The sequence below is a fragment of the Pempheris klunzingeri genome, chromosome 15, assembly GCF_042242105.1.
Source record: "Pempheris klunzingeri isolate RE-2024b chromosome 15, fPemKlu1.hap1, whole genome shotgun sequence".
Lineage (NCBI taxonomy): Eukaryota > Metazoa > Chordata > Actinopteri > Acropomatiformes > Pempheridae > Pempheris > Pempheris klunzingeri.
The window spans coordinates 15,442,645-15,466,555 of record NC_092026.1 but is presented as its reverse complement, the minus strand read 5'-3'; the positions used below and the strand labels follow the sequence as shown (position 1 = coordinate 15,466,555).

At 41.7% G+C, this 23,911-nt stretch overlaps 1 protein-coding gene across 1 annotated transcript in view; it reads left to right on the top strand.

Annotated features, from left to right (window-relative positions):
* The window catches only part of ctnnd2b (catenin (cadherin-associated protein), delta 2b), a 144,480-nt gene that overhangs the window by 33,091 nt on the left and 87,478 nt on the right, over positions 1–23,911 (top strand). The window contains exon 3 of the mRNA XM_070845774.1: positions 16,110–16,222. Coding sequence (XP_070701875.1) covers positions 16,110–16,222 — 113 coding nt within the window. The remainder of the gene's footprint in view (positions 1–16,109; positions 16,223–23,911) is intronic.

Genomic DNA, 23,911 nt, shown 5'->3' with positions numbered 1-23,911 from the left:
ATATATATATATATATATATATATATATATTTGTAATTTTATAGATTCCTGAGACCTTAAGTATCACTCCTACAGAAGGAGGAGGAATTATACAATTATTTGGGGGTGTGGGTTAATAACATACTGACCAAAGTTAATATATTATGGATGCCAACCTGTTTGGTTCAGTTAAAACATACACTGGTGCATTTGTGTGGTTCATTTGTGGTTTGAAAGCAAAATGTTCCTTTTGTGATAGTAGATGAAGTGCATAAATTCAAAGCTAAAGCTAAACTACCTGTAAATTCATCCTCCAGTTCGGGAAGTGATCGCATAAGGAAGATCATTTGGTTGCCATGGATAACATGTATGTGTATTAGCATATGAGAGTGGCTATTTCTCCTGATCAGTCAAAGTGAAATGAGTTTGTCGTGTTTTCTTAGTAACCGACACGCCTTCCACTTGACAATGATCATGTTTATAATGAGTTATTTCTTTGTAAGCTCTTTGAGAACATCAGAAAAGATAAATGTACACAAGCATTAAAGTGCTGCCTTTTTATCCTCATCAATCATTAGAACCGAACTACAGGTGTGAATCCTCACTTCTGCATTATTTTTTTATGGTGCACTTCCTAGTTTTGCAGATGATTAAATCTTGTACACTGAAATCCAATACTTACCAAGTTTAGGAGTCTGGCCTCTTGTGACTGTGATGCTCATTTCACACCGTGAAACAAAACTAGAGAGACCATTTTGCTGATGAGAGCTGGATCTGAAACGAGAACTGAAAATTACAATTTTGGATATGCTGCTGTTGGTGCCGGATAGAAAAGTGAAGGGATCACCAAAGTCTTTAGGGTTTCGCCTCTGAGGACCATTTGTCTCTGCCAAATTTAACATTAATCCCTTCAGAAGTTGTCCAGATATTTTAATCTGGCCCAAAGTGTTGAACAGATGGACCGCTGCACTGGCATTGCCACCCCCAAAGCCAATACCAGTGTATTTCAAAACTACTTCCAATCAGCTTACTGTCCATTGGATTAGTTCTAATCAACATACAGTAAATATAGAGCAGATTAAATGAGATGTCAGTGCAAGATGACATTATATATTTAAACTTAAAGGCTGATTTTCACTGACTTTTGTGGTTCCAGAGAGAGTTGTGTGAAATATGACTCCAGTGACGTCACTAGGGTCAACGTTTGTTGGGTCTGAAGACCAGAAATGTAAGAATCTGGGGTTGTGGGGTTGGACTCTTTATTAGATTGTTTGTTTGCTCACATTTCTTGTTTATTTCAATGAACTCTGTAAAGCACTGTGAGACAACTCTGTTGTGATATTGGGCTATACAAATAAATTGAATTGAATAGAAGAGGCACGTAGATGCTACAAGCATAACATAAATTGAGTTGCATTGTGGGCAATGTAGTCACAGGGTTTGGAAAAGGAAGAAGAATGCGTGGAACACAAAGAAATATCCCTGGGTCTGCTCCATCTATTGCAGTTCTTTTTGTACTGCTGAATCGGTGGAGTACTCTGCAGTACTGGAGTACAGCAGCACAGTAGATAGTAGTGTGGTGAGTGTTTGTGCATGCGGTGTGTGTGGGCAGGTGGGTGCACCATTCGAGTGGATACTTGATACTGTGGACATACGGTGTGTGTGTCCTTCAGTAACATAGCGGGGTGAAGAAATGGACTCTGAAATGCAGATGCTAAAGATAGCCAGTGAAAATGCTGTGAGTAGAAAAATAATGGATTCTGCATGTTTTCAAGTGAAACCTCACCGAGTTACTACAATATTCTGAAAGTCCATTCTTAGTCTAAGTAGGTCACATTGATGTGGACATATACGCACACATGCATAAGTCACGTGCATACAAACAGATGATTTAGGGCACGGTAAAGATGTTCTGATGAGAGTGTATGAAAAGAAAAAGGCTGGAGAAGAGAAGCAGGGATTGGAAGGAGAGTTGGTGCTCTGATAAAAGAGTGGATAAATGAGTAGATAGTTGTTCCCCATCTTCCTTCTTCCTCCTCCTATAAACTGGTATAGCGAAGTTATTATTATTATTTACACCAGTCGTTTGTCACTTCCTTTTATACCTGTTTTTGCAGTGTGTAATGTTTCAATATGTTTGGGCTTTTACAATCTATGGCTTTTGCCATTGTTTGTAACCAGGCTGTGGAAGAGAAGAATGTAGAGTTTTTCAGCCACACACACACACACAGCTTCCTGTTCATTTTGGGTCATAAAGACAAGGTCAGGCATGAGAGACCAAGAAAAGGCTTCACACACACTTCAATACACAGAGGTCCACGCATGCAGCCTGCAGACACACACACACACTCGTGCACACACTGCCAATCAGACTCTTTTGCCTCTGTTGACTCTCACCAGGAGATCCCTGCCGCGGTTTTTCCTCTGTTCCCCTTTACCCACATGAGATTGATTAGCCATTCGACATTGTATTTATCACATCTGTCAGCTTTTGTCCTCGTATCGTTCATCATCTCTGCTGTCAACACATCTGCTACTGGGGAAGCACAGTGTGAAGCGCCCGCTCTGAAAGAGTTTTATTCCGATGTGAGATGTGCCTATTTGAAAAATCTGACATATTGTCATATTGAATGACAGATAAAGTGAAAGTGGCAGAGGTTATTGATTAGTTGTCTTTTGCTTGCAGCCTGCTAACACTTGACAATCCAGTCAGTCCTTAAATGTTAAACGTGTGTTTAAAAGAATCCTCAAACGGGTTTTACCTGTCAGCAGATAAGGACCTCGAGCACTTCTACTGGACCAGTTCTGAAACGGTTTTTACCTGCCAGTCATTTTGAACCACAAGTATGTAAAAATAGGGCCCAGATTTAAAAAATACTGAAGTTATCCTTTAACCTTTCATTGGAAACCATTCTTGGGTCTTAATTAAAATTTTTCCAGTCACGTTTTTGACCAAAGACGTGCAAATTGATTAAATTAAATTCAAATTAAAATCATGGCAAACATTGCATGTCCATGTCAGTATGTTAGCACTGTCATTGTAAACACGTTTACAAGCTCATGTTACCATTCAACTTAAAGACAGACAGTCTTGGTTTTGGTGCCGTTTTTTGGGAGGTGGGTGGGGGTGATGACAATAAGAACAATATATATTAACTCCAGACTTTGGCTGTAGAAGCTCTCTGTCCACCGCCACAAAATACAGAAAATGCAATAACAGCAAATGAGGAGCCAGTACTTCTCAGTAATGTCACCTTTGTGTTTCCCTGACTTCCCTTCTGCTTTAATGTGTATTTGTTCTGAGTTCACGTAGGTCCACTCTTGTCTAGTTACTGAATGTCTGAAACAAAATGGCTGCTCAGTCCAATTATTAGGGTGGGTCCAGTCTACTGTGATGCCGCTGAAGCAGCCACATCAATTACTTATTAAATAGATTTTTATCAGTATGTAGTTAATAACCCAATTTGCATTTATTTGACATAACTCTTGTAGGCTTTTATCATTTTGACACACTGATATTGAGAAATTTTGCGTCTCTGACTCTTTGCTGTGGGCATGGTAAATATCCCCCACTGTGATTTTCACTGCTCACGACGACCAGTTAGAGTTGATAAATTCAAGACTGCAATCAACCAAACCTGACACATAATTAAAATGTTCAAGGAGAAACACACAACCAAGGTAAAAGCTTTTGGTGGTCCTTGTTAGAGGAGGCAATCATGCGTTCTTGTTGCGTTTCTTCCAAAACTTGAAAGCACATTACATTACTGCTCCAACGCTCATTTCCATCATGTTGGCAACATGACCTCCTGCTGCGTTTGTACAAGCCACAACAGTGGTGCAAACATGAGTAACGTCGAATTGAAGACAGACATTGTTTTTGCATTCTCTGCCTCATCATGCCAAAAAAAAAAAAAAAAAAAAAAACATTCAAGGACGCAAAGATAAAAAGTTGGAGAGAGTAAAAGAAAAACTGCAGCTCGGAGAGAAGATGAATACATTGGGAAAAAAAAGAAAAGAGAAAGAAGAAACTGTAGCGTTCTAACGGTTATCCAATCTGACTTTTTAGGCAGAATGTGGTGTTTCTGCAGCTCGTCAGCCACATGATAATTAATCTGAACCGCAGTGCTCTGTGGAAACGTTCACTCTAATTGGCAGTGAAGCAGGACACAGCTTCTCTCGCTGACCTGCAACTGGTATGAATCCAAAGTGGAAGCAGTTTATACGGAAGTTTAATTAGGCTCACAGAGAAAATAAAGGTTGTACCTATATTTTCTCTGTGAGCCTAATTAAACTTAACTTCTTCTCTCCACCTACCAACACATTATCATAAACAGTTGAAGTGTCACTGTCTCTCTGCTTATTGATCACATTTAATTGACACATTTGGTGGCTCCGTTTTTACTTAACGCGCTAGTTTCAAAGCACAAATACTTAAACTCTCATTCCATGTATGATTGGTGTTATAACATGTGAGGTGATTAAAAAAAAAAAGGGATTAATAGCTTTTTGAAAAGAACCAGCCTTATGGTAATTGTAGTCACTCTAGGATGATTCATTAGCTTCTTTCGTTGGTGTTTTCGTGCAGCAGCGATAATAATGGGTGCTATCAGCCTTTCCTCCCACTCCCACCGCCACTCTCTTCATTTGTTTATTAAGGATTAATTAAGATTTGTTTAGCATCGGCTACCTCATTAAATTACCAAATATAGTTATCTTCAAAGTTCACAACAAACTTAGATATTCATAAGAAGTGGTTTCAAAGTGGATCAAATATTTATTTTGTTTTACTTCTTATGCAAGGGGGCATGCAGAAAAAGAGAAATTAGAATATTTAAGGCAGAAGAAGGGAAGGGGGGAGATTTTGGGAGGAATTGTGTGCCTTGTCTTTAGCTGGCCCTCCCAACCACCCCACCCCCACCGCCACCCAACTCCACACACACACACACACCCTGCTGTCTGACTGTTGGCATTTGAGAAAGTCTTTTAATTTTTGTTACTTCCAGCTGAAGGAAGACTTGAGGCCAGAGCACTGTAGTAGAAATAGGACAAATAGGACAATATGTCTTATTGCTCACAGCTACACAATGTCACTGTATGTGAATATGTTTTTGTGTGAATATGTGCATCCATACTGAATAGATGTGCCCTTTGGAGCTACTGCTGCTCCGCCTGCCAAGCTCTCCGCTCTCACACTGCGCACAAGCGGTTAGCAATGATAATAGTGGCAGATTTATGAGTGAGATTCTTAATAATTTTTTAAACAACGGATCATTGATTTCAGATTGAGGTAGACCAAAACAGCTTCACTTTTCTAGCTCAGGGCTGCTGTTTTTTTTTTTTTTTTTTGGTTTGTAATGGATAAAAGAAACACACCCTTCACACTCTTTTATCACAGCGCCATGTGCACCACTGTAATATGTAGAAAAATGTCAATTAGGCATACTATTCAGACGTGTTTAATGAACTATCAAGAAAGTGCATATACTGTAGATATTTACATGCGTGTGTGTTTTTCACTTTTTTTTAGCTGTCAGCTGTCTGTGGGTCTAGCAGGTATGGCTCCAAAAGGCTCAGTCTCATTGCTCTCTCTGCTACCTGCCACAGCAAGAAAAAAATGGTTGACTGACAGCCAGGTGAGACTGAGATAGTGTGTAATAGTGTGTGTGCGTGTGTGACACATACACACGTGTGTGTGTGTAAGCCCCGTTGGGTTGCAGAAGTTGAGTCCAGCGCTCCAGGCTTGACGGAAAGAGTTCAGCCCCGCCAGTTCTATTATGCAGAGAGCTGCGAGAGCAAAAGATGCTGTACTTAATATTTGATGAGTATAACTGAAGTTGTAGATGTTGATGATTTGATTAAAGGCACGTGAAGAAAAAGACCAGAACGCTGAGGATTTTGGTGTATCAGTTCTGTTTTTTACTAATTTTCTACTTTTCTCAACATCTCCTTCCAGACATTTTAATTCAAAGGTTGTATTTGAATTTCTATTCAATGTTTCATTCAGGCAGTATTCTCAGATTTCCACAGCTAAGATGACTCATAACATAAACAGAACCACAAAATGTTCTTTACTTTCATACCAACAGTAGTGCAAATAGATTTCTTTCACCTCGTTAATATTTCAAAGCTTGGACCTTGGGTCACGGACCCTTTCTTGTATGACTGGACCTCGCCCATGGGCGCATTGAAATGTTGTGGTCTTTCAAATGCATGTATTTTTCATTTACTGTGCTCTGTATAAGTTCTCTGTTTTCTATCCTGATCCTTTTACTAATTACACCCCATGTTTGTCCACGGCACACCACATTTTCTAAAGCATTTATAGATAAACCCAGTGCCATCTGTTAGCAACATAAAGGATAACAACCATAATTAATGGCACTGAAAAAGGGTTGCTCACACAAAATAGCACAAGCGAAACAGAACGTAACAAAATGGCATATCGTCAAACAAAAGGTTGAACCAATTTGTGCACTTGAAGAATCGGCAAGCCACCAAAAACGCCTTTAAACGCGTTTAAACTGGTTAGCTTCGGCAAGGTGCTGAGCAACCAATCATGTTCTAAAGCAGCCGTCCAGACAGCCAATCACACAAGTGGATCAGGATGGTGCACAAAGCCGCAGCAACAGAGCAGAGAGCATGTAAGTCAGGAGCTGACTGTAGAACAGGAATGCAGAATTCCTGCAGAAATAAATCAGTAAGCTGCCTCTAGTTCCTCTTGGTCTTTCTCTCTTATCTCATATTAAAGTAAAAGCTCACCTGTCATACATTTACACGGAGTGCATATTAATAGCCACCCTTGATCAAAGTGTAGCTTGTGTGGGATTTCTTTGACGTCATTGAAAAAGATGCGCTTGCATCAGGCTCCAGCATGAATAATTTGATCGTCCCTTTTCTAGACATTTTTGGAGATCAGGCTCCTGCAAGGCAAAGGCGTACTGTGTTGGGTGTAAGCATGCCCAAACATAATCTACAAATACACAAACACTACATGATATAGACTTAAATAATTTCACAGTTGTGATTTACAAGGACAGACTCTGAAATGCTGCCCACCAGTGTTGGTCATTACCAAAGCAGAAGATGTGACATGACAGAAAATTGCCTTCCGTTATTCAACATTTTCCAAGTGTACAATTTATTCAAATATCTTATTTTGTCCACCAGCACTGCATAACCCAAATAGGTTCCATCTACTTTTAGATAAGACAGGAAAAAGCACCACATCCTCCCATTTGAGAAACGTAAACCCTCAAATGTTCATCACTTTGGCTTGGAAAGTGATTCGAACGATGAATCGAGTTTTCAGAATAGTCGCCGGTTCATTTTTCTGTCAATCAAATCAAGAGTTTCAGCTCTACATGCATTCGTCAAGTCCACAGAAGTCAGAACTCAAAGAATCCTCAATGTAAAAAGGGCTGGAGCGAGGACACATCAGGTCATATGGAGCTTACTTGGCTACATGTGGACTTTTGAACTGGTGCAGTATTTTGTGCTGCAACTGATGATTTTCAGACAACAGCGCGGATCAAAAAGGCCTGTTGTGATCCAGTCCGAGTCATTTAAATGTTGTCCTTAAATTTGCTATTGTATCCGTTCAGTGACACAGTTTCCACTGAGGACAAGCGAGCCTTTATTGGGCACGACTGCTCATTTTTCCTTTTCTCCAAACCTGCACCTGCAGATACAATGTGGTTTTTGGGAGAGGGGTAGAACGTCGATTGGCAATCCTTCCAGCAACAGGCAATAAACAGTGACAAAAATAACAAGGCCACAAGGTGTTTCAATGTGATTAAAGCAACAGCGTCAAGAAAACTCCAGAGAACTCTTACCCTTTAGATGTTTACCTGATGTGTCACGGCCTTGAGCTTCTAACATCCTTGAGGTTTTAATTTGCCCTGCAGTTTGAATAAACAATTTTGCCTTAATGCTGGGGAACAAGTTTTCTTTTATTTTGCAGCACAATAAGCTCAACAAAGACATTGCACTCTGAATATTTTACAGTTGCTCTTAATTCATGTTCCTTAACCCTGTGCTTGGAACCACTTCTCCGTTGGAAACACAGAATGTAGTGAGGAGAGGAATTAAACCACGGTTCTGCTGCCACAGTTAACGGGAAACAACACAAATCTGTCCGGTTTGGGATGAACATTAAAGTAGCTGTGGTATCCAGAGACCGCTAAATCTCCTTGAAGCTGTCTTCCCCCTTCGCTCATTCTTAGTCAGCTGATGTTTTCTTTTCCTTTATCTCATTTCACTTCTCTCCCCCAGCTCCCCTGGACTCTATCTTTCTATCACACCCCACCTTCTCCTGTTGGCGTATTTCCCTCTGCCTGCGGGACAACTTTGTTACCATCTGGATGTACCTAGTAATTTTCTGGGCTAGAACAATAGCTCCAGACAGCACTGGTCTTAGCTATACAGCCGCCGTGACATTTCCTCATCGAACAGACCCTCTTCTGAAACAACTAAATGCCAAACGGACACCACGGGGCACAATTAGACCGCTTTACACTGGAGAGAGAGTGGGAGACGGCTCACACACACACACACACACACACACACTGCAACTTTGCTCCCCATGCAGCCCACCACTGTCCTACAGTCATTTATTTTACTTTACTAATTGCTTTAATGGGGTTTTCAGGGGCCAGCCTGTTCCTGTAAGCTAGTGGCTGCACGCTAACTCTCTATCCGTCTGTCTCCATTAATAGGCTCAGAGTGGAGCTGAATCTTTCGTAATGCAATCAGTTGACAAGCACTTGATTGTGGAACCTGCTCATTAAGACATACTTAATTGTTGTCCTTTTCACTTAGTTGCTTAACGCACACACAAGCATGCACACCAATCTGACATCGACCAGTAAGTGTTTTTGCCCACCAATATGATGGACATGATGTGGTAGTTGAACAGTACTTATTGATATTGTGTCCAGAGACACATGCAGCACACTCAAACGCATTCTCATCGACTGGTAATACTCCGTTTGGTGTAGTGTATGGCTGCTGCCTGGTAGGACATGCAGGAGGCAAGTAAAAAGTACTGTGAAGTTTTATTTATAGCACATCAAAAATGGTGGGCGAGGCTACTGACTCATCTGCTATGATGACTGTTTTTGCATTGATCCATACGGTGCAGCCTACGGTTGATACCAGTAGTACATGTTTTCAGACATATCCAAGATATCACTAAAGACTGGAGAAAAGAGTTCTTCTCATTCTTCCAGTTTTGTGGCAGTCACGTGATAGAAATGTCATCAATGTGCCCACTCACTCGGCAATAACGTGCTCTATTCACACATGGGCTCAATCAATGACACAGACTTTGTACGGAGGAGCTGGCAGGGTGAAAGTCTGTTTAGTATCGTTTGCATTCTCACGTACAGCTCCTCGGGTAATGTCTGGATAAGGTCAGGGATGCACTGCATGTGTGAAAGGAACACTACCAAGATATTTATCGCAAATAACTGTCTTTGGTTTCCATTGATTTCCACAAGTGTGATAATCATTAAACGGAGTTGTTTGAGTTGTGCGATCCATAACAAGCCCCGTGTAGTTTGGGAAAAATTGTTGCCACTTAAAGGGAAAAAGTCCCACTCAGCTACTTGTGTAATGTCTTCTCTGGCTCCAAAGTGCTGCAGTGGTCATGTCAGCAGGGTTATCTCTCTTTAGGACACAAATGTGCCGCAGAAAGCCTGTGTTGGAGCTTCCTGGAGACTGACCCACAGTAGAGACTGACAGTCGGGATATGACAGCCACTGACTGGCATCCTTTTTTTTTAAAATGTTTTTCTAGTTTGATGGAAGTCCAACACTGAATTGCTGGAATAAAATTAAAACTGCATTAGCAGACAAAGATGATGTAACGTCGTGACATCGTCGTTATGGATTCCACAACATAAACAAGTAGCAGATGTCTGAAGACTGAATGGAGATCAATGGCTGCTTTGAACTGTAGGAAAACCCATTAAAAATGCATTGCAAATCCAGTGGAAAAAATCCAGCAAAATTGTTAAGCATATGTGGACTGCAAACATTTAATTATGATCCTTTAACCAAAACTGCTTCTAATGTGACATGTAATATTATTATTATCCTACATTTAAAGGAGGAGTTTTCAAAGACTTTAACCCCCTTACCCCTGATTTTCTTCATGATGCATCCAGATGTTTAGTCCCTAGTATGAGTCAAACTTCAAGAAGACTGGACTACATTCTCCCAGTTTATAACACAGAGTTTGTCTTACATATTCCTACATTTCAAACCTAAACTGAGACCTCTTTGTGGAAAATACTTCTCTATTACAATAATATTTAGAATTTGCGCAGTCAACTGAATATTAGCAAACAATATTCTGAGATGCAGAATATCAGCTTCCCACAATCCCAACGCTCTCACCCCAACAGACTGCGTACACATGCTCAGAGCTGCTGTGTGTTTACATCATGTGCAGACTGAAACGATGAGTTCATCAAGCTGATCCGTCTAGTTTTAGCCAAACACTGAGTTGATGGCCCACTTATCTCTGTGATTAAACCTGCGATCAGTCAGTCTGCAGCCAAACAGCCGCGTAAACTGAGCCAATCCAAATTTGAATAAAGAAATGATTGGAGGCCGGAGCTTTGCATGTGTGGCATTGCTAGGATGTCATGAAGGGGTTTAGTTAGACTGTGCCATCCGGGGAGTGGGAAGTGGACACGCCAGATAAAGGACGGCTAAAGCAAAGAGATTTCAGAGGGTGCAGACGGGGGCTTTGGGGAGCGGCTGTGGCACCTGTTGGAAAGACATGAGTTCAGATTTTGAGTCAGATTGTATCTGGGTAAGAGATGATAGTGCATGTTTTTTAAATTTAAAAACAGTTAACCTATAGTTAGCATAGATACTAGTGTGTTCTTGGGGGCTAGTTGGTGAACCAATGTAGCTGATAGGCGAGCTGGTAACATCAGCTGGATCATCTTCATTGACTGGACAAAAACACAGTTTAGTCTACAATCTTGTGTGTGGTGTGTGTGGTGCGGTTTATACTTTGTCAGAGGAGGGTTGTGTAGAACAACGCAACTGATGTGATGGTGCCCTCTATTTGGGACTCTCTGGCTCTCCATCCCCTCTCAGGTCAGGACAGTTTGATTTTGGTCAATTGCTCAAATTCATGTGTCAAAGGTCACAGAAGTTGGAATGGACACAAAAGATTTGCATGAACTTACCGCCTCCACAAGTGAATCCACTGGTCATGGCAAGATCTGATTTCACTCTCAACTTATTATTATTATTATTAGCTCAATGCAAACTGTTGTACACTGGGACTGTTATCATTTGCTTCTTACTAAAGTGGAGGAATAATAATACGGTAGCAGCCAATAGTCCAAAAAGATCTTGACATACCATGTCTGTGTGCAGATAAGGTTGTTTTCCCCCCCGTACACTCTTTACATCCTGTTTCTGAGACATAACACACAGTGTGTGTGTGTGTGTAGGCTTGTGGACATAGCCTGCGAGTGTGTACGTGTTTGTGTGTAGGTATGAGTCTGCTGTTTGGAGTGCGTGTGCTTCCCTCAAATCTGGTTTCCCTGCCATCTTCTGTGTCTCCTGCTCCCCCCCCTCCCCGCTCCTCCCCACCACTTGCTTTTCAGTGATGGTGGCTGGGGAGATGGGGGAGGAGGGAGGAGAGGGAGGAGTGCAGATGGTGTGGTCAGAGAGAAAGAGAGAGAGAGGTAGAGGGCGAGAGGCAGGGAGTGACTGGCGAGCGGCGGGTTTTTTTGGCAGGGTCAGCCGGTGGGAGGGCCCATTGTGATGCAACGTTGCATAAATAATGCCACGGGGCTTCTAAATGCTCCGTTGCCATGGGGACCTTTGTGCTTCAATGAACACCGTGTGTGTGTGTGTGTGTGTGTGTGTGTGTGTGTTTCCTGGCCCCCGAGGAGGGAGAGAGAAAGAGACAGAGAGAGAGAAAGAGAGAGACTGAGTCAGTCAGCTCAAGTGACACTTGTAGTCTCTCTCTCTCCCTGTCCCTGTCTTTCTTTCTGTCTCTCTGCCGCTTGCTGTGTTTGACCCAGGGCAGATGAGTGGTCGGAGGAGGGAGAGGGATTGCTGTTGTTGCTTTTTGACCAGAGGGAAGCAAAGAAAAGAGGGGATACTCTGTGATTTAGAGTCTCTGTGCGAAGTATGGTCCATGTGAAGGTATGTATGCTCATTACTTTCATTCCCCTCTGTCTCGTTCCCCTCCTTTCATCGATTTTTTTTGTTTGTCACTTTTTGGCACAGAATACATTCCATCATGGCCTCTGCCTCTTCCCCTGCAGTAACAGGTGTCTGTCTGTCAGGCCTGAATTGGAGGGAACGGAGATCGGAGGGGCATGGGGGTGGGTGGGGGAAAAGGAGGGAGCGATCGCTTTTGTTTGAATGTTTTCAAGAAGCCTTACAAACTGGATTCTCACAGTTCGCCATCCTGCTAGTTAGTCAGCTCGCTTAGCCTCTCAGCCTCTGTGTTCTCAGCTGTCGAAGCGCCAAATAAGCAAACAAACAAAGAAAAACACAAGTGTTTCATCTTTTGCTTCATCTGCTCTGGAGATGTTGCCTCAAAGTAGGTTGCTGTTTTCTCGGTTTTCTTTTCTGCTCATCAGCTGATGAGAGTATTTTGATTGATCTGGCTGAAAAAAGTGGGATCACACATGGAAAAGCCTTGCCGTCTGCATGCAGTGGTGTTTGAGATGTAAATAGAAGAGCGCTTTCTTAACTCCGTGTGGTGGAATTTCTTTGCTGCAGTATGGTACCTTTGTAACCAGTGGATGATTTGCGTTTGTAGCTTTTATCTTCAAATTAAGTGATTTAAGTGATGAGATCACTAAAATCATCCAGGTGTTTCTTTGCAGATGATTGGCTCGTGTTCAAGCTTTAACAAACACGATAATGACTGACCCACTAAGTGCTAAAAAACTGTTAGCAGGTTTATTACATGGCTTTCATTTGTTTCCATTTTAGATATGAGCCATTATCGGCTCGGTAAATGCAGCCACCTCAGCATAGCTGATGTAGTCAAGTGATTTTTTTTATTGCTATTTCTGTTGAGCGACTATATTTTCATCCGCAGTGCGGATGAACACATCCACGAAGCATCATGTTCAAGTTGTGTAAACAGAGAAGAGTCTGCATGTTGCTCTGGCTGTTTAACAGTGTTCACGCTTCACAGACTTACTGCAGTTTGTGTATGTGTGGTGTGTGTGTGTGGTGTTTGTGTGTGTGTGTGTGTGTGCGTATGGGAGCAAGAGAGAGAGAGCATTACAGCATGTTAACATCAACAGACTTGTTCTGCATTCACAACATTTTCCACTCTGCAACAGAAGTTACATGTTAGTGTATTACAGCAGAACATATATGCAGTTTGGTAGCTGCACAAAGCCACTTCACTGTGTCATGAAGTCAATGGGACTTTCTATAACCCTGTTAGTGCGTCTATATGTCCGCACACTGTCACAGCAGCGAGTCTTAAATTATGTGTGGAGATTGTGCGCTCTGTGTGAGTCTACAAGCTGTGTGCACAATCTGCAGAGTCCATGCAAACGTATTTGTGTACGTGTGCACATGTGCGTACGTGTGAAGGACAAGCTCCTAGTGTGTGTGTGCCTGTATGTGTGTCCAGCTCCCATTAACAACATTAAGATTGAGCATAATTACAGTGGAATTCGCTATTTGATTGTTTAACTTATAACATTAATGATTCATTAGAATCAAATTGTATCATTATGGTAGAAAGCCTGGAGTTAGCCTCAGGCTTCATCGGCGTTTAAGCTCCCACGGACCAGCACTCTGCCCTCCTTTAGTGTTTTTAAGATGAAAAAGCACACTGTGTAGTCACTATAAAGAAAGTTCATGTTCTTTCTCGCTTGGAAATGTACTTTTATTTTCTATGACGTTTTGAGGGCACGTCAAGTGTGAAAACTGAAGTTTAGTCGTTTGTCTGACCATGTCCGTGCAAACAGAGCAGTCTGATTTTCTATTCACTATTAATGGCATGCAATTGCTCTTGATATTTGGAGCTTAATTTGGCTGCAAACTGTAACATGCACTGTTTACTGTGTGAGCGTGACAAAGTTCAGTGCGTTCTGCTTGTGTCGCATGTAATTTCAGTGGAAACTTCAGGTATTGACCATCAAACCAAATAACATACATGAAAATCCATTCACCTGTGGATCCAAAATGTACCACTTTAAAGCTTTTACATGAGCTGCTTGGGGAATGTGATTATATTATTTGTTCTGACATGATTTATTATAATTCCATAGATTTTTAATCAGAAAATCCATCAGAGAACAGCCAGAAACCAATTTAAGATCTACATCTTAATTTCAGGACCAGTGCACCAGCGTCATTTGATTTGAAACAATGCACAATCCAGTTGGATTAATTAGTTTAGTATTTTTGCATAAATTGGTAAAATCAGTTGTGTTTAATCAACTATAATGATCGCAGCAGCAAACACAAATACTATAATCAGCTGTTGGTTTGCTTGCATGTCAGTTAATTAGTGGTTATTCATCACACTTTGAACAGTGCAAATTATGCATAAAAACACTGGGCCTGACGGAGGAACCTCTCATAGGAACAGATTAGCTCTGAAATGGCACATGAAAGTCATTCAGGAGAATGTGTTGCACTCACCCTTTTTCTTGTATTTAAGATATATATAACTGAAATATTACTTCTGCACTTTCACTTTAAGTTTATACAATAATATACAGTCATTTGAAAAAGAAACCTTAATTAAGCTTTAAAAAAAAGTCTTCATTGGTGTTTTGGTACTTCATGGGTATTTTGCCGCGACAGTTTTTACAGTTTCAGTTGATGTTTGGGAACTTCAAACACTCTTCGGGGTCTTCATGCAGGCCACTGTCCAGGTGTGCACCACTACTACTGAATTTGTTATCTTTCAGTCTGCTGATTTCTCACATCATTGGTTGGCATTTTTGTGAGTGACACTTCCCGGCAAATGGAGGTATAGAAAAAAAAAAAAGAAATAATAATAATTTTAGATTAAGTCCATTTCTGTCCATTTGCTTTAATGCACATTTTCAATTTGTGCATAACAACACCTGAGTGGAAAGCAATCTGAAAAAAAGTTGAAATGTTGCTAAATAAATTCACACCCATGCTTCCCTCTGCATCTGTTTAATTGGATGAAGCAACTCCTAATGTTTGCACAATACTGATGGATGGAAATGTTGATTTTCCATCTGAATTTAGATCGAAACTTGGCAAACGAAGCCCATTGTTTACAAGAATGGAGCACTTGTTTTGTACATGTGCTGCTCCTCCAGGAACAGTCGCACTCATACCTTACTCATACCCTCCAGCATCCAAGGTTTTATTCTCCTGATCCTGAGCAGTGAGGATCTCCGCAATGAAGCAGTGCATTGGCCACGGAGTACCAAAGTCTGTATGTTCAACAACTCTCAGTGAACTCAACTTAAATGGAACTCTGTTGAATGAAAAAAAAAAAAATCAGTGCATGTATATGGGAACAGATTCAGGCGATGCCTTTTAAAGTGAACAGTATTAACATCCAGCAGCATGGTGTTTCTTCAGGGGGGCACTGTAGCTGCAGCTCCAGATTACGTCTTCAACAGGGGTGATGGGGCTGACAACCTCTTCTAGCCCTCCCTTTATATCTGCCACAGTGTGGGAACAGCAGGTTGCTTATCCATACAGTTAAAGTTAGATGAAATGTCAGGCAAGCATTAGACTAATGCTTTCATGTGAACCTGACACTTTCCCTCAAAGAAAAAAAATTCTTCTCCCAAAAGCCCCTCAGAAGTTCATCTGTTTTATGAGTTTCCAAGTGGCAGGATAACAAATGTCACGTTTGTGATGGCTTTAGTTTGGTGTCACAGTTTTTGGACATATCAAACCTTTCTCAGCGAAAATCTGGCTGTGTGAAACTGGCAGACACAGTGATATCTGGCCTGTTTTCCCACCACAGACTGCAGAGTCCATTTCACAACAATTAAAAATGTGACGGAGACAAGGGAGCCAAAATTATGTTCAGGATGACTGTAAATGTGACAGTAAATAAACAGACAGAATGTGTTGTCACGTTCTCTCTTTCTCTCTCTCTCTCTCTCTCTCTCTCTCCAGGAGTTGCAGTTTGAACGTCTGACCAGGGAGCTGGAAGCCGAACGACAGATTGTTGCCAGTCAGCTGGAGAGATGCAAGCTTGGCTCTGAGACTGGAAGCATGACTAGCATCAGGTGTGTGTCTGTGTGTGTGTGTGTCAGTGTGTTTGTCTGACACCCGTCAGACCCTCTTATGTACACTCTACCTGTGTGTGTCAGCTGTGCTCTTGCAGGTGACTGGCTTTACAGCTGGGCACATTAGAAACACACCCCTTGACTTGTGTCCAAAATTCATCGTTATGGTTCAAACCACAGTTCCACAGTTTGCTTTGGAGAGAGCTTCAGAGCTCTCTGGTGTGATTAATAATTCATAATAGTTTGGGTGCTAAGCAGGTAGTGCACAGTGGGACTATCAGAGCTTTTTAGCTTGCTGCATTTGGAAACAGAGTTGATATAAGCAATGAGAGTGAACCAAAACAGTTAAGGGTGTAATTTATCAAGTTTTTTATTGAAGTACAGTCCAGCAATTATGTTTGCTTTAGCTGCCCTCATTTTAAGAATACATATTAGCTGTTATGAGCTCTCGCGATTATCATCCGTCTTCTTGCCCTTCAAAATAGCCATGCAGAGTAACAACAGGAAGGGGAAGAGGACACGAAGCAATTAGTTTGTAGTCGCTAAAAAACGTGTAGTAAAACATGTTGCTCAGTCCAGTGTCTCTTTTTTAAGAAAAGTTCCAATAAGAGCTCAAGGATGGCAACTTGAGACCTCTCCTAAAATTGATTGTATGTGCACGGCGCACCTCTGGAGAGGACACAGATCTGAAGACGCTGCCATCCTGAAGCTCTTAACTGCACAGTAAGAACACGGATCGTAGCAGCTTTAAGCTCAGAGGAGCGTGAGGAAAGAATGCAGCAGAAAGATTTGAACTTGAAAGAAATGTGTTTTCAGATAGATGCTTTGATTCAAGTGCACTTCATCTGGATTCGATGTGATCATGTGACTGACTAATGATCAAATAACTGATGCTTTCATATGGGTTTTTATAATAACCAGTATTGGAGTCTTTACTCTAAAACACGTAGAGCTTAAGGGTCATGATTGCAAATCATATCTGTGTTTCTACATTTGCCAGACAAAGAAACAAACTTCTGTTGCTCTAACTTTGTGATAATCAGATGCGACAACATATCCCAGAGCAGGTTGAGTGCAGTAGCAGTAGAGAGCGCAACGACATTATCTCGCAGCGGACTCATTCCAACTCTGACACTCACTGATCGTAGTTTAAATACATTTTGGCTCATGTCTAAGGGCACAAAGCAAATTCTCAGCTTTGCAAAGATGACACGCTAGTTATTGTCCATTCAAAATGGCAATTTCTTCTCACAAAGCCTGAAATAGTGTGCAGCTGTTACAGGCATCCCCTGGTCATGCTCAGGGCCAGAGGAAGTAAACTGTGCACAATGTGAAGGGACTGTCAATCATCTGCTGCTGATTGAGTTTGGACGTGAGCCGCAGCTCTGCAGTGAGCTGAAAGAACACGTTCTACACATTCCATACCAGCACTTCTGACACAATAGTGGTAATGCACTTAGCCTGCCTCTCAGGACAATGTAACACGATTAAAGCCTCTGTCTCCCTTTCTCTGTCTCACTCTCTCTCTCAAACACACACACACACACACACACATATAAATAAACGCACACAATCCATCATCTTTTCTCCTCTTTGATTCCGTTAAGCGAACAGGGATTCCATCCGTCTCGAACTAATTACTCATCTGCCGGCATTGTAATTCTCATTTCAATTTGAGGGGTGGACCAACAAAGAGCGGAGAGACGGCCTAAAAACGATTCATTCGCAAGTCTAATTAACTGGTGCATGCGTTTAGCTCCTCAACGCTGTCACAGCCCTGTATTGAGGGCCCCCATTTATAACAGCAACATGGGAGATGGAGGAGGTGATGCGTCCAAAAAAACACATCTTCCACTTCATCCAGCTGCACACAGATGGAAGACAGACTGCCATCTTGCTAACTCGATTAGATGGGTTTATTATTTAGTGAGAAGCAGTGCGTCTTGTGGATTACTGTCTTCCATTGCTTTTTTATAGGCCATCCACTTTGTTTGACTTGGAGGTAATTACCAAATGGACAAGTGGTTTGGCAAAACACACAAGTCCACTAAGGCAATATGCTGGAGGTTTGTAGTGCCTAAAGCATGTAGGATTTATTGTTCAATTACCTCTGAAACATTACTGTTGCTGTTCTGAATAGTTTTATTCATCACTGCTTGTCCCAGTGAACAGAAGGGGCAACATTTTATCAGCAGCTACACTACATGTTCAGGAATTTATCTTGGTAGCATTTGTGGCAAGACATAATGGCACAGTTGCACAGCAATTAAACTAGGATCTTGAATATATTTTCAGCAGTGGGGTGGAAGTAAAACTAAATTCAAATTTTACAGCGTTTTGAGTTAATTTTGCCCTTTTTGCATGTTTGTACCTTTTTATTTTCCATGTATTTGTTTAGGTAGGCTAGCACAAGTGTGTTAGCTTTTTGGCTGGTATGCTGTTTTGCTTTCTTCTCTAGCAAGATAAGTTAGTGGATAAAAGTAAATTTTTACATTGTTAATTGTCTGGCTCTAACTTCAGGCAGCCCAGTTGCAGTTTGGAACAGTGCAGGAATCAGGTCACCACCAGCAAGAGCTAATTTATTGGTGTGACTCCAGTTAGCATCACTGCTGCTAGCCACCATTTCTCACTCTGGCTCCAATGAATGTACGAGTGTGTCATGTTAGCTGGCTAGCACTGCCCATTGTATAGCATAACTTAAGTATTCCATGCACGTATACTTCTTCATGCATATTTCAAAATGCTGAAAAAAAACAGAATACCATTAGCTATCATCAGGGGTGTCATGGTGTGGGGGGGGGGAGTGGGACTGACAATCCTCAGAGATGCCTTTGTACAGGGACCAGAATTCAGAGTTACACCCCCTGGCTATCAAGACATGATACTGGTGTGTTTTCTGCACAGTGGACCGGTATTCTTTGCAACTGGCAAAGCTGTAGGACAGTCCGGGTACTTCTGCTTCCCGTAGAACAGTATGTTAATTGAGCATTAAGGTTAGAGTTTCTTTGAAAACTCATTCTCATACAGCCTTATTGGCCTTCCCAAAGGAGCAGCTCTAGTTTCTACTCCCAGACAAGCCACAGGCTCATAGACTGAGGCGCACTAGATATGATATGACCAGTGTTATTATGACCAGGGACAATACAATGGCAGTGTGGGGTGTTCCAAGAGTCTGGCTAATGCATGTGCTAGATTGAAAGTAGCAAAACAATAAAAGATGGCACTATGTAAATGTGGTCATTGTGGCTTTTAATGGGCTCATCCTGTATTAACTTGAGAAATAAGGCGAGGACATAAAAGAAAAACCCTAAATATCCTTGCAATAAGTGAAAGTAAAGGTTTTTGCGTCACTAGAAGGAAATCCCTGACGCCAATTAACATGTGAAGCATGCACCAGATTTTCCACTGGTTTTTAGTCACAAGTCCGTTCAGTTGACTTTCTTTCTCTTTGATATTAAGATTTGACACTTCTATTAAAAGGCATACAGTGACGTCGCTGAAATAATACGTCCCCAGATAGGCAGGTTAAACCACAGAAAAGTTGAATTATGAATAAGTGTGGAGTGCAGCGGGTGCTGGCACCTCAGGAATCTGCTCCTGCTGTGTTGTGGAAGATAAAGACTTTCAGAGGTGCTAATGAGCTCTTCAGCTCTGCCTTTGTTTCCAGTTTTAATCAGTCACCACAGGTCACAGTGTCTGCCACGACATATGCTGCTGCTTTATCACTTCAAAAAGCACAAATCCACCGTGTGACTGTGTGTGACACTGTGTGTGTGTGTGTGCTGCTCTATCAGTCACACTGAGACAATGTGTTTTTTTTTTTTCATCTGTGGAAAGAAGAGCATGACATATGTTGCGACACCAGTTAAAGGACCATTCCACCTTAAATGTTAGTAGAGTTTTCCTCGGCTTCTTTTGTTATTCACTCTCCCCACCATTCGCTTTTATAGACTCTATAGAAGACTATAGACTTCTATAGACTTTTATAGTCTTATAAGCGCTCTCTCTTGTCTGTTTTCATTCCTCTTCACTGTCCTCATCTGGACTCTAAGTTGTCAACTGTCCTCTGAAGAGATATCATTTGGAGGCCTGTAGCAGTTTCATTTGGGTTTGGGTTGTACATGTGAAAACATGCTCACTGGTCAGACCTTGGCTTGGCTTACAGCGTAGATTTGGTGCATTTTTAAACCGGCCCCGGAGCAGTTGGCTGACTCCAATCTGACCCAGCCACGTCAGGGGTTAGAAATCTCTGATTTGAAAATTAACAGAGTAACCTGTCCTTGATTTTGACCAAAGAAATACAAGAATGGAGGAAACACCTGAGAGAACAGCTCTCTGCTGGCTCTGCTGGTGTACCATCACTCTGCCTCCAGTGTTTGCCTGCTCCCTGGCTAGTCCCTCTATCTAATTTTCCAAGTGGACCTGACAGTGAGCACACACCCAGTAGATACAGATATCTGAGCCCTGGTGGCACAGTGGTAGCCGGTCCACTCTGCTGGCCGAGGAATAGCCACCTCCCAGGGGGGGCTGTTTGTCTGCCTATTTTGGCTGTTGCACATTTGCGTCATTTGCCTGGTAATCGGATGCACGGCTGCGCACTGGTGAGCGAGTGTGCGTGTGTGTATAAGCATTGGCTGTAACAGCAGCACCCAGAGAGACCCACCGCCACTCGTCTGGCGGGGAAACGGGACCCGTCTAGCAAGCTCAGCGAGGGCCCATTACCCAGAAGCTGTCAGGGCGCTCGGCTGCCAGCTTAAACTCACAGCGCTGTGGCTCTCCCTCCGCCTCTCCTCAGCATACATACACTAACAGAGATGTTTGCAGAGGGTGGGGGGGGGGCAGCTTTACCGAGAATAATTACCTATTTTATTATATTGAAAAAAGAAAGGTCTCTAATAGTCCTTGGAAGGAAAATAGTTCTCCCACTGAGGCAATCTGAAGAACGCATTATAGTTCCATGTAGCACATTTCCAGCTAATGTCAGACCTGTCAGACAAATATTTTGTTGGTGAGTAAAATGGTTGTTTAACAAAAGGGAATGAGGGCTAGAACTATAAAAACATTTTCTGTTCCCTAACTTATCAGTAATGTCTCTCCATCTTGCATTAACTGGTGCCTGCTCACCTCATTCAGAATCTTTCAATAGTAAAAATAAACGGTTACTGCAGAATAACTCGACAGGAACCTTTTTAACCTATTTTGGTAATTTATTACGTTAGTGCTAGAGTGTAGTACTTTGATTAATTAGTGATTCAAGTGCTTGTTGTAGGCATGTGTTACGTTCAGTTAATTTTCAATTGCCACATGTCTGCGCATAGCCTTATTTATCCATTGCTTAATGAATTATTCCATGGACAACTAATAATTAAGCCCCCAACTATAGCTCCAGCAGGAACAAATATGTATGCACATATGTGCACATCCCCCACAGACACACACATATATATATACATATATATATACACTACTCACAAAAAGTTAGGGATATTCGACTTTCAGGTGAAATATATGGAAAATGTAAAAAGTGAATGCTACAGTGATATTATATCATGAAAGTAGGGCATTTAAGTAGAAGCATGCAATGGTCATTTCTTCATCTTAAACAATTTATTTGACATAACAGTGGTAGGTATACCACAACAAAAAATTTTCAGTGTCTCAATAAATTGGGATGTGGCCAAAGGACGTCCACTCCTCTCCTTTCTGTGACTCTTCCAGTCTCTCTGTATCACTGTTACAACCTCCTGATGACACTCTGTGACCCTCTAAGCTCAGTGAACACCTCCGTCTGAGGACTTCCTGTTTGAAGCCTCGCAATGGCAAGGTGCTGTTGATCAACTGTTAGGTGTCGTCTTGGTCTCATGATGTCAGAATGTGAACAGCACGATGAGGAGGACTGTTTAAATACCAATTCTAACTGAAGCAGGAAATGTATTGGTGGATTCATGGATCAAACCTGTTGTGAATGTTGCTGTTAAGCTTCTTGTTAGAGAACAGCAACTTGTTCAAAAAGTACTGAAACACTGAACAGTTGGACATGTGCATTCAAAGGTTTAGAGAAGGTCACATTAAGTTCACCTGGAAAGGTTAGAATGCATTTTAGGTTCATCCTGAAATTTCACTTGAAAGCCGAATATCCCTAACTTTTTGTGAGTAGTGTATGTACACGTGTGTGTATATGTTCAGCCACGGATGTTTTCAAACTGGACAGAATCAAAGTAAGAGTGATGAGGCTGCACCATGCTGCATGCAGCTGACTCATAAAGGATGCACACTGTAGCTGCTGCCAGTGTGAAGCACTGTACTATAGAAGAGTTAATGTCGTGTTTCATAGTAATATGAAACTGCAGTCACTTGAGCTACAGTTGAGCTGTGATTGTGGTTTTTTGAAGCATCAGAGACGCGGTAAGAGCAGAGGATCAGACAGAAACAGGCTGACAGAGACAAAGAGAGAGAAGGAGACATAGTTAGAGACGACGAGGCACTCAGGTGACTTTGCTTTTTCATAGATTTTGTGCAGTAGCTTTGTCATGACTAAGAATTCTAAGTCACTCCAATTGTTGTTTAATGTCACTGCTGTAATTATGTGCAGACCGTGTTTTATAGAGAGGCTGTTATTTACTGAGTTATTGCAGAATGTGGGGAGATTAAAAACCTCTACAGACAGTGCAATAAGACCTCTGGGTTTAATAAGTGGCTGTACACTGATTGTACCATAGGTTGATTACAGAGTACAATCAGGAAGCACTATATTCATCAACAGGAGCTCTTTATTTATTAGGCTGTTTAACTCGATGTTCTGTTTGGGGTCTGGGACACTGTGGGCCCTCTGTAACAGCTCAATAAACACACATAGCATTGTTTTATCAGTTCAGTACTTCATAACTGATTTTATTAGAAGTGCTTATGAACATGATTTCAAACTGATAGATACAGTGCGTCTTAAAGGAGACATTACGCTCATTTTCATTGTCATGTATTTATTTTGGGGTCATCCTGTAAAGTTCAAAATAGAGTATTTTTACTGTGCATACTGCCGGGACTGAGGAGGCACTGCACTCCAACTCTCAGAGGGAAAACCACGCTCGCTGTGCAGCATGCTGACGCCTAGTTCAACAAATTAACCTCCTAAATGAACAGAAAAACACCATCAAAAAGGACAAAACTTCCAAGTTTAAAGCCGGGTGACAGACGGCGTCGTATCGGTCCATCCATCTTGTACTGTTAAGACAGCAGTCCAGAGTAAAATAACACAAAATTCCAGTTTTCCACTCGCTATGGAGACATTTACATCACATGTCCCCTCAAAATAAACAGTTACCTGCATCCCATCTATTTCTCTTGGTATTTAGTTGGCTTCAATATAGGCTTAACGTTTACACAGTCCCTCTTGCCTGCCCCTCAGTATTACAACATGGATATAGTGGACGTCAGCCACATCAGTCGCACAGCACGCAAATGCCAAGTTCAACAGACGTATTCGCCAAATAAACAGTAAAACAACAGAAAACGTGGCAAAACATACTAAGCTCCTAAGGCTGAAGTCGGGTCACGGACAGCTATTATCGATCCATCCTCGAGCTTGTGCAGTTACTGCCCCTTGTTAAGAAAGTAGAGCAGAGTAAAATAACATTACAGTTTTCCAGTTGCTGCGGGGACATTTCCATCCAAAATAAAGTCACTCCTTTC